This window comes from Myiozetetes cayanensis, unplaced genomic scaffold (genome assembly GCF_022539395.1).
Source record: "Myiozetetes cayanensis isolate MyiCay16 unplaced genomic scaffold, myiCay2020 scf390, whole genome shotgun sequence".
NCBI lineage: Eukaryota > Metazoa > Chordata > Aves > Passeriformes > Tyrannidae > Myiozetetes > Myiozetetes cayanensis.
The window spans coordinates 1-16,203 of NW_026087621.1; the positions used below are offsets into that span (position 1 = coordinate 1).

The 16,203-nt window shown below is 55.2% G+C and overlaps 1 protein-coding gene across 1 annotated transcript; it reads left to right on the forward strand.

Moving 5' to 3' along the window:
• Positions 1–209: 209 nt before the first annotated feature.
• Positions 210–8,435, forward strand: LOC126646771 (sodium channel subunit beta-1-like; the record flags this gene model as incomplete). The annotated part of the gene is made up of 4 exons (XM_050328320.1): positions 210–305; positions 2,139–2,382; positions 7,224–7,359; positions 8,345–8,435. Coding segments are annotated over 4 exons (567 nt in total), but the record flags the coding sequence as incomplete, so codon positions are not given.
• Between the last annotated feature and the right edge of the window lie 7,768 nt (positions 8,436–16,203).

Consider the following 16,203-nt stretch of genomic DNA (forward strand, 5'->3'; position numbering starts at 1 on the left):
GGGAGCAGATTGGGAGGCACTGGGATGGACCGGGAGGGAGTGGGAGGGTGATAAAGGGGCACTGGGAGGGGATTTGGAGGCACTGGGAGGGGATTGGGAGGCACTGGGAGGGACTGGGAAGGGACTAGGATGGACTGGGAACTACTGGGAGCCACTGGGAGGATTGGATAAACTGGGAGCCACTGGGAGGGACTGGGAGGGCACTGGGAGGGACTGGGAGGGCACTGGGAGGGACTGGCGAGACCCCCGCCGAGGCCGAGAGCGAGTGGTTCTTCCGCCCTGAGGGGGCCCCCACCTTCCAGAAGGTCACTGGGATAAACTGGGATAGACTGGGATAAACTGGGATAAACTGGGAGCAGATTGGAATAAACTGGGAGCCACTGGGATGGACTGGGAGGGTGATAAAGGGGCACTGGGAGGGGATTGAGGGGCACTGGGATGGACTGGGAGGGGATTGGGGGGCACTGGGAGGGACTGGGAGCAAGTGAGAGGGACTGGGAGATACTGGTGGATACTGGGAGACACTGGGGAGACACTGGAGAGCTACTGGTGGATACTGGGAGACACTTGGGAGCTACTGGGGGATACTGGGAGTTACTGGGAGGCACTGGGAGCTACTAGGAGGCACTGGGAGCTACTGGGAAGACGCTGCAGTTCCCAAAGTGACCACTGGGTGGCGACAGAGAGATATCAATTTTATATTGATTTTTTACTGGTTTTAACTGGTTCTAACTGGTTCCTCGTGCCCCAGATCCTGCACTACAACTCCGAGGAGGAGCAGCCCTGGGTGGCCCCGGGCCCTTTCCTGGGGGTTACTGGGAACCACTGGGGCATACTGGGAGACACTGGGGAGCTACTGGGGAGTTACTGGTGGATACTGGGAGACACTGGGGAGTTACTGGGGTTGTACTGGGGGATACTGGGAGTTACTAAGAGCTACTGAGATGCACTGGGAGCTACTGGGAACTGTTAATGAGAGGCTGCAATTCCCGAAGTGACCACCGGGTGGCGACAGAGAGATACAGATTTTATATTGGTTTTTTACTGGTTTTAACTGATTCTAACTGGTTTTAACTGGTATTTACTGGTTCCCCGTGCCCCAGATCCTGCACTACAACCCCGAGGAGGAGCAGCCCTGGGTGGCCCCGGGCCCTTTCCTGGGGATTACTGGGAACCACTGGGGCATACTGGGAGACACTGGGGAGCTACTGGTGGATACTTGGGGCTACTGGGGCTGTACTGGGAGACACTGGGGAGCTACTGGGGGATACTGGGAGTTACTGGGGAGCTATTGGAGCTATTGGGAACTACTGGGAGTCACTGGGAGCAACTGGGAAGACGCTGCAGTTCCTAAAATGACCACCGGGTGGCGACAGAGAGATATCAATTTTATACTGGTTTTAACTGATTCTTTACTGGTTTTAACTGATTTTAACTGGTTTTAACTGGTATTTACTGGTTCCTCGTGCCCCAGATCCTGCACTACAACTCCGAGGAGGAGCAGCCCTGGGTGGCCCCGGGCCCTTTCCTGGGGGTTACTGGGAGTTACTGGGGAACCACTGGGGAGCTACTGGTGGATACTGGGAGACACTGGGGAGCTACTGGGGCTGTACTGGTGGATACGGGGAGACACTTGGGAGCTACTGGTGGATACTGGGAGCTACTAAGAGCTACTGGGATGCACTGGGAGCTACTAGGAACTGTTAATGAGAGGCTGCAATTCCCGAATTGACCACTGGGTGGCGATAGTGAGATAGGAATTTTATACTGGCTTTATACTGGTTTTAACTGGTATTTACTGGTTCCCCATGGCCCAGATCCTGCACTACAACCCCGAGGAGGAGCAGCCCTGGGTGGCCCCGGGCCCTTTCCTGGGGATTACTGGGAACCACTGGGGCATACTGGGAGACACTGGGGAGCTACTGGGGAGTTACTGGTGGATACTGGGAGACACTGGGGAGCCACTTGGGAGCTACTGGGGGATACTGGGAGTTACTAAGAGCTACTGAGAGTCACTGGGAGTCACTGGGAACTATTAATGAGAGGCTGCAGTTCCCAAAGTGACCACTGGGTGGCGATAGTGAGATAGCAATTTTATACTGGTTTTAACTGGTATTTACTGGTTCCCCGTGCCCCAGATCCTGCACTACAACCCCGAGGAGGAGCAGCCCTGGGTGGCCCCGGGCCCTTTCCTGGGGGTGCTGAGCTGGAACGGCTCGAAGGGCACGCGGGACCTGCAGGACCTGTCGGTGGCGCTGAGCGAGGTCGGCCACGCCCACGCCGGGCTCTACGTGTGCCGCCTGCGCCGCAACCTCACCTTCGAGGGCTACACCTACAGCCTGGCCCGCAACCAGACCCTGCGCCTCGCCGTCGTCGACAAGGGTACTGGGAGGGCACTGGGAGGCACTGGGAGGCACTGGGATGGACTGGGAGGGGATTGGGAGGGAGTGAGAGGCAGTGGGAGGGAGTTGGAGGGGATTGGGGGGCACTGGGAGGGACTGGGAGGGGATTGGGATGGACTGGGAGGGGATTGGGATGCACTGGGATGGACTGGGAGAGGATTGGGAGGGACTGGAAGGTGATTTAGGGGCACCGGGATGGACTGGGAGGAGAATGAGAGAGAGTAGGAAGGGACTGGGAGAGGACTGGGATTCACTGGGAGAGGATTGAGATGGACTGGGAGACGATTGGGGTGGACTGGGATGGACTGGGAGGGGACTGGGATGGACTGGGAGGGGATTGGGAGGCACTGGGATGGACTGGGAGGGGATTGGGGGACACTGGGAGGGGATTGGGATGCACTGGGATGGACTGGGAGGGGATTGGGATGGACTGGGATGGACTGGGAGGGAGGGACTGGGAGGGGCTGCAGAGCCTGGACTGAGCCAGACCCTGGCCTCGCCGTCGAGACAGAGGGTACTGGGAGGCACTGGGAGGCACTGGGAGGGGATTAGGGCACTGGGAGGAACTGGGAGGGATTGGGGGGACTGGGAGGGACTGGGAGGATTGGGAGGGACTGGGAGGAGTTGGAGGGGATTGGGGGACACTGGGAGGGACTGGGATGGGATTGGGAGGGACTGGGAGGGGATTGGGGGCACTGGGATGGATTGGGAGGGGACTGGGAGGCACTGGGAGGGGACTGGGATGGACTGGGAGAGGATTGGGAGGGACTGGGAAGGGATTGGGGGCACTGGGAGATGACTGGGAGGGACTGGGAGGGATTGGGAGGGCACTGGGATAGGACTGGGAGGGGACTGGGAGGGACTGGAGGAATGAGAGAGAGAGGAGGACTGGGATAGGACTGGGAGGGACTGGGAGGGATTGGGAGGGCACTGGGAGGGGATTGGGGGGCACTGGGAGGGGATTGGGAGCACTGGGAGGGACTGGGAGGGGATTGGGAGGCACTGGGAGGGACTGGGAGTGGACTGGGAGGAGGGACTGGGAGGGGCTGCACTGGGAGCGTGGATTCGGAGAGGCACTGGGAGGTCGGACAGGAGGTACTGGGAGGAATTGGGAGGGACTGGGAGGATTGGGGGTCACTGGGAGGACTGGGAGGGACTGGGAGGACTAGGGGGACTGGGAGGGGACTGGGAGGGACTGGGAGGGATTGGAGGGATTGGGAGGCACTGGGAGGGACTGGGAGGGACTGGGAGGACTGGGAGAGGATTGGGGGCACTGGGAGGATTGGGAGGGACTGGGAGGGACTGGGAGGGGACTGGGATGGACTGGGAGAGGATTGGGGAGGGACTGGGAAGGGATTGGGGGCACTGGGAGAGGATTGGGAGGGACTGGGAGGGATTGGGGGGCACTGGGATGGGACTGGGAGGGGACTGGGAGGGGACTGGGAGGGAATGAGAGAGAGTGGGAAGGGACTGGGAGAGGACTGGGAGGACTGGGAGGGGATTAGGGGCACTGGGAGGGATTGGGGGCACTGGGAGGGGATTGGGATGCACTGGGAGGACTGGGAGGGGATTGGGGGCACTGGGAGGCACTGGGATGGACTGGGAGGAGGGACTGGGAGGGGCTGCACCTACAGCCTGGCCCGCAACCAGACCCTGCGCCTGCCGGGCGTCGACAAGGGTACTGGGAGGCACTGGGAGGGACTGGGAGGGACTGGGAGGGACTGGGAGAGGATTGGGAGGAGTGAGGAGGCAGTGGAGGGAGTTGGAGGAGTGGGAGGCACTGGGAGGGACTGGGAGGGAGTTGGAGGAGGTTGGAGCAGAGTTGGAGGGAATGGGAGGGACTGGGAGAGGATTGGGATGCACTGGGAGGGACTGGGAGGGACTGGGAGGGGACTGGGAGGCACTGGGAGGGACTGGGAGGGATTGGGGGCACTGGGAGGTGGATTGGGATGGGGACTGGGAGGAACTGGGATGGACTGGGAGGAGGACTGGGAGAGTTAGGGGCACTGGGAGGGGACTGGGATGGACTTGGAGGGGACTGGGAGGGACTGGGAGGGCATTGGGAGGCACTGGGAGGACTGGGAGGGACTGGGGGACTGGAGGACTAGGAGGACTGGGAGAGACTGGGAAGGACTGGGAGGGATTGGAGGGCACTGGGATGGACTGGGAGGGACTGGGAGGACTGGGAGGGGGATTAGGAGGCACTGGGATGGACTGGGAGGGACTGGGAGGGCACTGGGAGGCACTGGGATGGACTGGGAGGGGATTGGGAGGGACTGGGAGGGCTGGGACTGGGCACAGGCACTGGATACGGGATGGGACTGAGGGGAGTTGAGAAGGGGTACTGGGAGGGCACTGGGAGGGACTGGGAGGGATTGGGAGGGAACTGGGAGGGACTGGGAGGGACTGGGGGACTGGGAGGGACTGGGAGGACTGGGGGGACTGGGGGCACTGGGAGATGATTGTGATGGACTTGGAGGGGATTGGGATGCACTGGGAGGGACTGGGAGGGGATTGGGGGGCACTGGGAGATGATTGTGATGGACTTGGAGGGGATTGGGATGGACTGGGAGGTGATTTAGGGGCACCGGGGTGGACTGGGAGGGGAATGAGAGAGAGTAGGAAGGGACTGGGAGAGGACTGGGAAGGACTGGGAGGGGATTGGGAGGCACTGGGATGGACTGGGAGGGGATTGGGGGACACTGGGAGGGGATTGGGATGCACTGGGATGGACTGGGAGGGGATTGGGGGGCACTGGGAGGCACTGGGATGGACTGGGAGGGAGGGACTGGGAGGGGGCTGCACCTACAGCCTGGCCCGCAACCAGACCCTGCGCCTCGCCGTGGTCGACAAGGGTACTGGGAGGGCACTGGGAGGCACTGGGAGGGGATTGGGAACAACTGGGATGGACTGGGAGGGGATTGGGAGGGAGTTGGAGGGGAGTGGGAGGCACTGGGAGGGACTGAGAGAGGATTGGGTTGGACTGGGAAGGGATTGGGGGGCACTGGGAGAGGATTGGGATGGACTGGGGGGTGGGCGTGTCCTGACGTGGCCCCGCCCCAATCCTGATGTCCCGTGCTGATTGTGGGCGGGGTTTTCCTCATGGGTGGGCATGGCTTATGATGAATGGGCGTGGCTTAGGCTGAGTGGGCGTGGCTTCTGAGCCAGTGGGCGTGTCCTGAGCTCGTTCATCACCTCCCAGCTCCTCCCCTTCTACTTCTTATATGGGCGTGTCTTGTACTCAGTGGGCGTGGCTTAAACTGACTGGGCGTGGCTTATGCTGACTGGGCGTGGCTTATGCTGAGTGGGCGTGGTTTATGGAGTCATGGGCGTGGCTTCTGAGCCTGCGGGCGTGTCCAGGGCCGCAATTACACCCCTTCCAACCCCCACTATGTGGGCGTGGCTAAACCTATCTGGGCGTGGCTTCTGATGAATGGGTGTGTCTTAGGATGAATGGGTGTGTCTTAAGATGAATGGGCGTGGCTTCTGAACCAGTGGGCGTGGCCTGAGCTCGTTCATCACCTCCCAGCTCCTCCTCCTCCCCTCCCTATATGGGCATGGCTTAGACTCAATGGGCGTGGCTTAAACCAAGTGGGCGTGGCTTCTGATGAGTGGGCGTGGCTTAGGCTGAGTGGGCGTGGCTTATGGAGTCATGGGCGTGGCTTCTGAGCCTGTGGGTGTGTCCAGGGCCGCAATTCCACCTCCCAAAACCCACACTGAGTGGGCGTGGCTAAACCTATCTGGGCGTGGTTTTCTCACGAGTGGGCGTGGCTTGTGGTGAATGGGCATGGCTTAGGATGAATGGGCGTGGCTTCTGAGCCAGTGGGCGTGTCCTGAGCTCATTCATCACCTCCCAGCTCCTTCTCTACCTCTTCCAATGGGCGGAGTGGGCGGAGCTTGCAGTGGGTGGGCATGGCTTAAACTGAGTGGGTGTGGCTTCTGGTGAATGGGCGTGGCTTATGATGAATGGGCGTGGCTTCTGAGCCTGTGGGCGTGTCCAGGGCCGCAATTACACCCCTTCCAACCCCCGCTGTGTGGGCGTGGCTAAACCTATCTGGGCGGGGTTTTTTGGGAAGTGGGCGTGTCCTGAGGTGGCCCCGCCCATTTTCACCCCCCAGCCCGTCGTGACCTGGCGTCGATCGTGTCGGAGATCCTGATGTCCCCTGCTGATTGTGGGCGGGGTTTTCCTCACGGGTGGGCGTGTCTTTGGCTAAATGGGCGTGGCTTCTGAACCAGTGGGCGTGGCCTGAGCTCCTTCATCACCTCCCAGCTCCTTCTCTTCCACTTCTTATATGGGCGTGTCTTACACTCAGTGGGCGTGGCTTAAACTGACTGGGCGTGGCTTAAATAGACTGGGCGTGGCTTCTGATGAGTGGGCGTGGTTTATGGAGTCATGGGCGTGGCTTCTGAGCCAGTGGGTGTGTCCAGGACCGCAATTACACCCCTTCCAACCCCCGCTGTGTGGGCGTGGCTAAACCTATCTGGGCGTGGCTTGGCGTGGCTTAAATAGACTGGGCGTGGCTTCTGATGAGTGGGCGTGGTTTGTGGAGTCATGGGCGTGGCTTCTGAGCCAGTGGGTGTGTCAGGACACAGTGCACCTTCCAACCCCCGCTGTGTGGGCGTGGCTAAACCTATCTGGGCGGGGTTTTTTGGGGGGTGGGCGTGTCCTGAGGTGGCTCCTCCCCCCCCAGCCCGCCGTGACCTGGCGTCGATCGTGTCCGAGATCCTGATGTCCCGTGCTGATTGTGGCGGGTTTTCCTCACGGGTGGCGTGTCCTTGGCTAAGTGGGCGTGTCCTGAGGTGGCTCCTCCTCCCCCATAGCCCGTCGTGACCTGGCGTCGATCGTGTCGGAGATCCTGATGTACGTGCTGATCGTGGTGCTGACGCTCTGGCTGGCGGCCGAGATGCTCTACTGCTACCGCAAGGTGGCGGCCGCCGCCCCGCCCCCCGACAGCGCGTGAGTGGGGGAGGGGCTTTGGGGGGAGGGGCCAAGAAGGGGCAGGGGCTTAAAAATTTTGGAAGGTTGGGGGTGTGGGTTTGAAATGGGTGGGGGGCAAGGAGTGGTTTTTGGGGGGTTGGAGGGAAGTTTGGGGGGTTATTGGTGGGGTTGGGGGAGGGTTTTGTTGGGGGGTGTGGTCTAAAGTGGGCGTGGCTTGAGAAATTTGGGTGGGTTTGGGGGTGTGGGTTTGAAATGGGTGGGGTTTGGGGGAAGTTTGGGGGGTTATTGGGTAGGTTGGAGGGAAGTTTTGGGGGGATTTGGGTGGTTGGGGCAGGGGTTTTTGGGGGTGTGGTCTAAAGTGGGCGTGGCTTAAAAATTTGGGAAGGTTTGGGGGTGTGGGTTTGAAATGGGTGGGGTTTGGGGGAAGTTTGGGGAGTTATTGGGGGTTTTGGGGGGATTGAAGGGGTTTGGGGCGTGGCTTGAAGGGTGGGGGTGTGGTCTAAGGGGCGTGGCTTAAAAATTTGGGTGGAGTTTGGGGTTGGTTTTGAAAGGGTGGGGGGCAAGGAGGGTTTTGGGGGGTTTGGGGGGGTTATTGGGGGTTTTAGGACGTGGTTTGTAGGATGGGGCGTGGTTTGTAGGGGAGAGGGCAGGGCTTAAAAATTTGGGAGAGTTTTGGGGGGGTGTGGGTTTGAAATGGGTGGGGGGCAAGGAGGGGTTTTGGGGGTTTTGGGGGATTGAAGGGTTTTGGGGCGTGGCTTTTAAGGGAGGGGGCGTGGTTTGTAGATTAGGGGCGGGGTCTAGAAGCGGTGGGCGTGGTCTTAGAAAGGGAGGGGGTTGGGATGAACTTTGTGGGGGGATTGGGGGGATTTGGGGCGTGGCTTGCAAAGTGTGGGCGTGGTCTAAAGGGGGTGGGTGGAGTCTAGAAGGGGCGTGGTCCCGAAGAGGAGGGTTGGGGAAAGTTTGGGGGGTAATATGGGGGTCTCAAACCCCTCCCCCTCCCCAGGTCCGAATACTTGGCCATCACCTCGGAGAGCAAAGAGAACTGTGCGGGGTCCAGGTGGCAGAGTGACCCCCTGGACCCCCAAAACCCCTGACCCCACCCAGACCCCCTGGACCCCCAAATCTCTCTGAGTCCCCCTGACCCACCCAGATCCCCCAAAACCCCTGACCCCCCTGGATCCCCAAAACCCCTGACCCCTCAGACCTCCTGACTGCCCCAAAACTCCCTGACCCCCGGACCCCCAAAACCCCTTGAACCTCCCTTGACCCCCAAATCCCTCTGACCCCCAAAACTCCCTGACCCCCTATGACCACCCTGACCCCCCAGACCACCCTGACCCCAACCAGACCCCCCAAAACCCCTGACCCCCAAAAACTCCCTGACCCCCTGACTCCCCAAATCCCTCTGATCCCCCTGACCCCACCCAGACCCCCAAAACCCCTGACCCCCAAAAACTCCCTGACCCCCCTGGACCCTCCCCAAAACCCCTGACCCCCCAAAACCCCTGACCCCTCCAGACCTCCCAAAACCCCTGACCCCCTGACTCCCCCAAATCCCTCTGACCCCCTGGACCCCCCAAAACCCCTGACCCCCTGGACACCCCCAAAACCCTTGGACCCCCTGGATCCCCCCCAAACTCCCCTGGACTACCCCAGACCTCCCTGACCGCCCCTGACCCCCCAAAACCCCTGAGCCCCTCCTGGACCCCCAAATGTCTCTGATCCCCCTGGACCCCCAAAACCCCTCTGACCCCCCAGACCACCCTGACCCTCCCCAAAACTCCCCTGAACCCCAGACCCCAAAACCCCCGACCCTCCTGACACCTCTGACCCCCCAAAACTCCCTGACCCCCTTCCCTCCCCCCACCCCCAAAATTGACACCCCCATATCAGAGACACCCCCAGGACCCCAAAAATTCCCTCCCCACCCCATTGAACCCCTAAGTCCCCCAAATCCCTCTCCCACCCCCCAAAATTGACCCCCTACTCATCAGATACCCCCAAGGACCCCCAAAAATGCCCCTCCCCACCCCTTGGACCCCCAAAATGACCCCCAAAAATGCCCCTCCCCCACCCTTGGACCCCAAAATGACCCCCAAAATGCCCCTCCCACCTTGGACCCCCAAAATGACCCCTATTTGGCCCCTCCCCACCCCTAAATTGAACCCCACCCACCCATCAGAGACCCCTCCAGGACCCCCAAAATTCCCCTCCCCACCCCTTGCACCCCCAAAATGACCCCCATTTGGCCCCTCCCCATCCCCAAAAATGCCCTCCCCACCTCTTGGACCCCTAACCCCCCCAAAAATGACCCCATTTGGCCCCTCCCCCACCCCCAAAACTTCCTCCCCACCCCTTGGACCCCCCAAAATGACCCCTATTTGGCCCCTCCCCACCCCTAAAATTGAACCCCACCCACCCATCAGAGACCCCCTCAGGACCCCCAAAAAATTCCCCTCCCCACCCTTGCACCCCCAAAATGACCCCCATTTGGCCCCTCCCCATCCCCAAAAATGCCCCTCCCCACCTCTTGGACCCCCAGCCCCCTCCCAAAAATGACCCCCATTTGGCCCCTCCCCTTCCCCTCCCCACCCCCAAAATGCCCCTCCCACACCCTTGGACCCCCAAAAATGCCCCCATTTGGCCCCTCCCCTCCCCAAAAAATGCCCCTCCCCTCCCCAAAAAATGCCCCTCCCCACCCCTTGGACCTCCAAAATCCCCATCGACCCCTCCCCCAAAAACTTGCAATTTTTTGGGGCAAAAAGCCCTAAATTGGGGTCTTTTCCACCCCTCCCCTCAAGCCCCGCCCCTTTCCCCTCCCCCACCCCAAAATTGGGGGTCAAACCTCCCCAAATTTGGGGTCAAATCCCCCCCTTTTTGGGTTGGAGGGGGCGGGGCCAGCATGCAAATGAGCCGTATGCAAATGAGCCGTATGCAAATGAGCTCTGCCATTTCCAAATGGGGGGAACCCTTGATGAGCAATATGTAAATGAGGGGGAGGGGTTATGCAAATGAGCAACGCACTTTATGCAAATGAGGAGCCCCGAGGAGGGGGGGTGGGGTCGTTGTTATGTAAATGAGGGGGGGCGGGGCTTGGAAAATTAAAAGGGCATTTAATTAAGGCAACGAGAGGATGTCAGATATGTAAATGAGATGCAAATGAGGGGAGTGTCTTATATGCAAATGAGGGCGGGAAGTGAGTGGGTGATTTGATATGCAAATGAGGCCTGTAAATTTTGATATGCAAATGAGGCCTGTAAATGTGATGCTAATGATATGCAAATGAGGGGTTTGAGATCTGCCAATTAGGGCTTTGTGATAGGCTTTGTCGTATGCAAATGAGATGCAAATAAGGATTCTGTGATATGCAAATTAATGGAGCGTAAAGGAAACCTTTAATAGGTAAATGAGGGGGTTTGTTGTATGCAAATGAGATGTAAATGAGGTGTGTTTGATATGCAAATGAAGGGAGCTTAAATGAGTCACTAATACGGGTTAATTGTATGCAAATGAGGGATGTATTGATATGCAAATGAGGGTCTATGTATGGATTGGATGCTAATTAGGCAGTATGTAAATGAGGGTGTGGTCATAATATGCTAATTAGGATGCTAATTAGATGGAGTTCTGACATGATACTCAATAATGAAGAGTAAGATGACGTTGTATGCAAATGAGGATGCAAATGAGACTAATTGGAGTAAATGAAGGTGGACCTGTTAATGAGATGCCCCTCCCGGGCATGCAAATGAGATGCAAATGAGGAGGAGAAGGAGGGGGAGGACCTTGAAAAACAAAAGCACTTTTTTTGTGTGTGTGTGTGTTTTATGCAAATTAATTTATTAATTAATCCTGCACAAAATAATAATAATAATAATAATAAAAACAAACTGTAAATAATAATAATAATGATAATAAAGCAATATGCAAATGAGCAGCAATCACCACCCTGAAAATCATCACGAGCTCATCAAAGCATGAAAAGGGGACTTTGGGGTCATTTGCATATGCAAATGAGGGGCGGGATAAACCCGGAAATGAGAGCTGCTGATATGCAAATGAGCATGCAAATGAACACCAATGAATTTTTAATTGATGGACTTTTAAAGTGGAGTTTTATGCAAATGAGGGGGTTCGTATGCAAATGAGCACTGTCATCGTATGCAAATGAGCCACGCCCACCGAGTCACCACGCCCCACATATGCAAATGAGCAGCGCCGTATGCAAATGAGCATCGAAACCACGCCCCCGTATGCAAATGTGCCATATCCGAGACGTGCCAATTATGTAAATGAGTGCTAATTATGTAAATGAGCGCTAATGATGTAAATGAATGCCGAATAGAGATAGAGATAAATTAATAAATATGCAAATGAGCAGCTTTAATGAGATCCCTGTAGCGTGGTGTGTGATTAATATGCAAATTAGGGGGGAGGGAAGGGGCGGGGCCGAATTTTTGGGTTGAATTCCCGAATTTTGGGTTAAAATTCCCAAATTTTGGGGTTGAAATCCCAAATTTTGGGGTTCAATTCCCAAATTTTGGGGTTGAATTCCCAAATTTTGGGGTCCAGGGTCCAATTTTGGGGCTCAATTCCCAAATTTTGGGGTTGAATTCCAGGATTTTGGGGTCCAGGGTCCCATTTTGGGGTTGAATTCCCAAATTTTGGGTCTCAATTCCCAAATTTTGGGGGTCTGGGTCCCATTTTGGGGTTGAATTCCCAAATTTTGGGGGTCCAGGATCCCATTTTGGGGTTGAATTCCCAAATTTTGGGGTTCAGGGTCCCATTTTGGTGTTAAAATCCCAAATTTTGGGGTCCTGGGTCTCATTTTGGGGTTGAATTCCCAGATTTTGGGGTTGAATTCCCAAATTTTGGGGTTCAGTTCCCAAATATTGGGGTTGAATTCCCAAATTTTGGGGTCCAGGATCCCATTTTGGGGTTGAAATCCCAAATTTTGGGGTTGAATTCCCAAATTTTGGGGTCCAGGGTCCCATTTTGGGGTTGAATTCCCAAATTTTGGGGCTCAATTCCCAAATTTTGGGGTTCAGGGTCCCATTTTGGGGTTGAATTCCCAAATTTTGGGGCTCAATTCCCAGATTTTGGGGCTCAATTCCCAAATTTTGGGTTCAATTTCCAAATTTTGGGATTCAATTTCCAAATTTTGGGGTCCAGGGTCCCATTTTGGGGTTGAATTCCCAAATTTTGGGGTCCAGGGTCCCTTTTTGGGGCTCAATTCCAGGATTTGGGGGTTGAATTCCCAAATTTTGGGGTTGAATTCCCAAATTTTGGGGGTCTGGGTCCCATTTTGGGTGTCAATTCCAGGATTTTGGGGTTGAATTCCCAAATTTTGGGGCTCAATTCCCAAATTTTGGGGTCCAGGGTCCAAATTTGGGGTTGAATTCCCGAATTTTGGGGTCCTGGGTCCCATTTTGGGGTTGAATTCCCAAATTTTGGGGTACAGGGTCCAATTTTGGGGTTCAATTCCCAAATTTTAGGGTTGAATTCCCAAATTTTGGGGTCCAGGGTCCCATTTTGGGGCTGAATTCCCAAATTTTGGGGTTGAATTCCCAAATTTTGGGGTCCTGGGTCCCATTTTGGGGTTGAATTCCCAAATTTTGGGTCTCAATTCCCAAATTTTGGGGTTCAGGATCCCATTTTGGGGTTGAAATCCCAAATTTTGGGGTTGAATTCCCGAATTTTGGGGTCCAGGGTCCCATTTTGGGGTTGAATTCCAGGATTTTGGGGTTGAATTCCCAAATTTTGGGGTCCTGGATCCCATTTTGGGGTTGAATCCCCAAATTTTGGGGTTAAATTCCCAAATTTTGGGGTCCTGGGTCCCATTTTGGGGTTGAATTCCCAAATTTTGGGGTCCAGGGTCCCATTTTGGGGTTGAATTCCAGGATTTTGGGGCTGAATTCCCAAATTTTGGGGCCCTGGGTCCCATTTTGGGGTTGAATCCCCAAATTTTGGGTCTCAATTCCCAAATTTTGGGTCTGAATTCCCAAATTTTGGGGTTTTTCTAAGCCCGAATTTTCGAGGCTTCCTCGACCTAATTTTTTTAGGGAGGGGGAGGGGCGGGGCGATGACGTCATCGCGGTTTTTTTGGGTGCCCCGACCGGTTTTTTTAGGGGTTGTTTTTAATTAAAATTCTTTTTTGAGGTCAATTAAAGGCTTTGGGGGCGGTGACGTCACTTCAGGGCCTAATTAAAGGGGTGGAGGGCGCGATGACGTCATCGGGGGAGGGGGTTTAGGGGCCTCCCCTCACCCCAAAATTTTTTGGCAGGAACCGAAGGAGCTTTTTTTGGGTTTGGGGGTGAAACTCGAGGGGTTCAGGTGACAAAAAAAGGGGATTTTTGGGGTTTTGGGGGATTTGGGGTGGGGGGAGGGGCAGGAGGGGTTTGAGGGGAGTTTGGGGATTTTGGGGGATCTGGGGGGATTTTGGGGGATTTTTGGCTGTTTTTGGAAGATTTTGGGGGATTTTGGGGAATTTTGGGGGGATTTTGGGGGGTTTGGGGGATTTGGGGAGTTGGGGGTGGGGGGAGGGCGTGAGGGGTTTGGGGGGATTTGGGGGGATTTTGGGAGATTTTGGGAGGTGGGGAATTTGGGGTGGGGGAGGGCAGGAGGGGATTTGGGGGATTTTGGGGGGATTTGAGGGGATTTAGGGGGATTTTGGGGGGTTTGGGGAGGATTTGGGATTTTTAGGGAGATTTTGGGGGATTTGGGGAATTTTGTGGAGATTTTGGGGTTTTTAGGGAGATTTTGGGGTCGTTTGGGGGATTTAGGGGGGATTTTGGGGGTTGAGGGATTTTGGGGGATTTGGGGGATTTTTGGGGGTTTGGGGAATTTGGGGTTTGGGGGAGGGGCAGAAGGGGTTTTGGGGGATTTAGGGGGTTTGGGGGATTTTGGGGAGATTTTGGGGGTGTTTTGGGGGATTTGGGGGTTGGGGGATTTTGGGGGATTTGGGGGGATTTGGGGGATTTTGGGGGATTTTGGGAGATTTTGGGGGTGTTTTGGGGGATTTTAGGGGATTTGGGGTGGGGAGGGCGGAGGAGTTTTGGGGGGATTTGGGGGGATTTAGGGGAGATTTTGGGGTCGTTTGGGGAATTTTGGGGGGTTTAGGGGAGGATTTGGGATTTTTAGGGAGATTTTGGGGGATTTGGGGATTTTGGGGAATTTGGGGGATTTTGGGGGTGGGGGAGGGGCAGGAGGGATTTGGGGCGGGTTAGGGGATTTAGGGATTTTGGGGGATTTCAGGGGAATTTTGGGGGGATTTGGGGGGTTTTGGGGGGATTTGGGGTGGGGGGGAGGGGCGTGAGGGGTTTTGGGAGGATTTTGGGAGATTTGGGGGTTTGGGGAGATTTGGGGGATTTTGGGGATTTGGGGGATTTGGGGGATTTGGGGGATTTGAGAGGATTTGGGGGGATTTGGGGAATTTTGGGGATTTGGGGATTTTTAGGGGGTTTTAAAGGGATTTGGGGGGTTTGGGGGTGGGGGAGGGGCAGGAGGGGGTTTTGGGGGGATTTTGGGGATTTGGGGGGATTTGGGGTTTTTAGGGGGTGTTTTGGGGTGTTTTTAGAGATTTTGGAGGATTTGGGGGAGTTTTGGAGGTGTTTTGGGGGATTTGGGGGGTTTTGGGGAGATTTTGGGGGTTTTGGGGGTTTGGGGGGATTTGGGGGTTTTGGGGGATTTGGGGGGATTTGGGGGGATTTGGGGTGGGGGAGGGCAGGAGGGGTTTGGGGGGATTTGGGGGAGCTGGGGGGGATTTGGGGGGATTTTGGGGGTTTGGGGGGATTTGGGGGGATTTGGGGTGGGGAGTGGCGGGAGGAATTTGGGGGATTTGGGGGGGATTTTGGGGGGATTTGGGGGGATTTTGGGGAATTTTTGGGGTAATTTGGGGGTTATTTGGGTAATTTTGGAGTTATTTGGGTCATTCTGGGGTTATTTGGGTTATTTTGGGGGTTATTTGTTGCTATTTTGGGTAATTTTGGGGGTTATTTTAGGTAATTTGGGGGATATTTTGGGGTAATTTGGGGGTTATTTGGGTAATTTTGGAGTTATTTGGGTCATTTTGGGTGTTATTTTGGGTAATTTTGGGGTTATTTTGGGTCATTTTGGGGTTATTTGGGTCATTTTGGGTGTTATTTTGGGTAATTTGGGTGTTATTTTGGGTCATTTTGGGGTTATTTGGGTCATTTTGGGTGTTATTTTGGGGTAATTTTGGGGGTTATTTGGGTAATTTTGGGACTATTTGGGTCAGTTTGGGGGGTTATTTTGGATAATTTTGGGGGTTATTTGGGTAATTTTGGGACTATTTGGGTCATTTTGGGTGTTATTTTGGGGTAATTTTGGGGGTTATTTGGGTAATTTTGGGACTATTTGGGTCATTTTGGGGGGTTATTTTGGGTAATTTTGGGGGTTATTTGGGTAATTTTGGAGTTATTTGGGTCATTTTGGGTGTTATTTTGGGTAATTTTGGGGGTTATTTGGGTAATTTGGGTTATTTTGGATTTTATTTTGGGTAATTTTGGGGATTATTTGGGTAATTTTGGGTTTCTTTTGGATTATTTTAGGACTGTTTGGGTGATTTTGGGGTTATTTTGTAGCATTTTGGGGCTCTTCAATTTTTCTGTATTTTGGGTCATTTTGGGGCCGTTTTGGGTCATTTTGGGTCATTTTGGGTCATTTTGAGTCATTTTGGGTCATTTTGGGGCCGTTTTGGTTCATTTTGGGACCGTTTTGGGTCATTTTGGGGCCATTTTGGGTCATTTTGGGGCCGTTTTGAGTCATTTTTGGATCATTCTGGGTCATTTTGGGGCATTTTGAGTCATTTTGAGTCATTTTGGGTCATTTTGAGTCATTTTG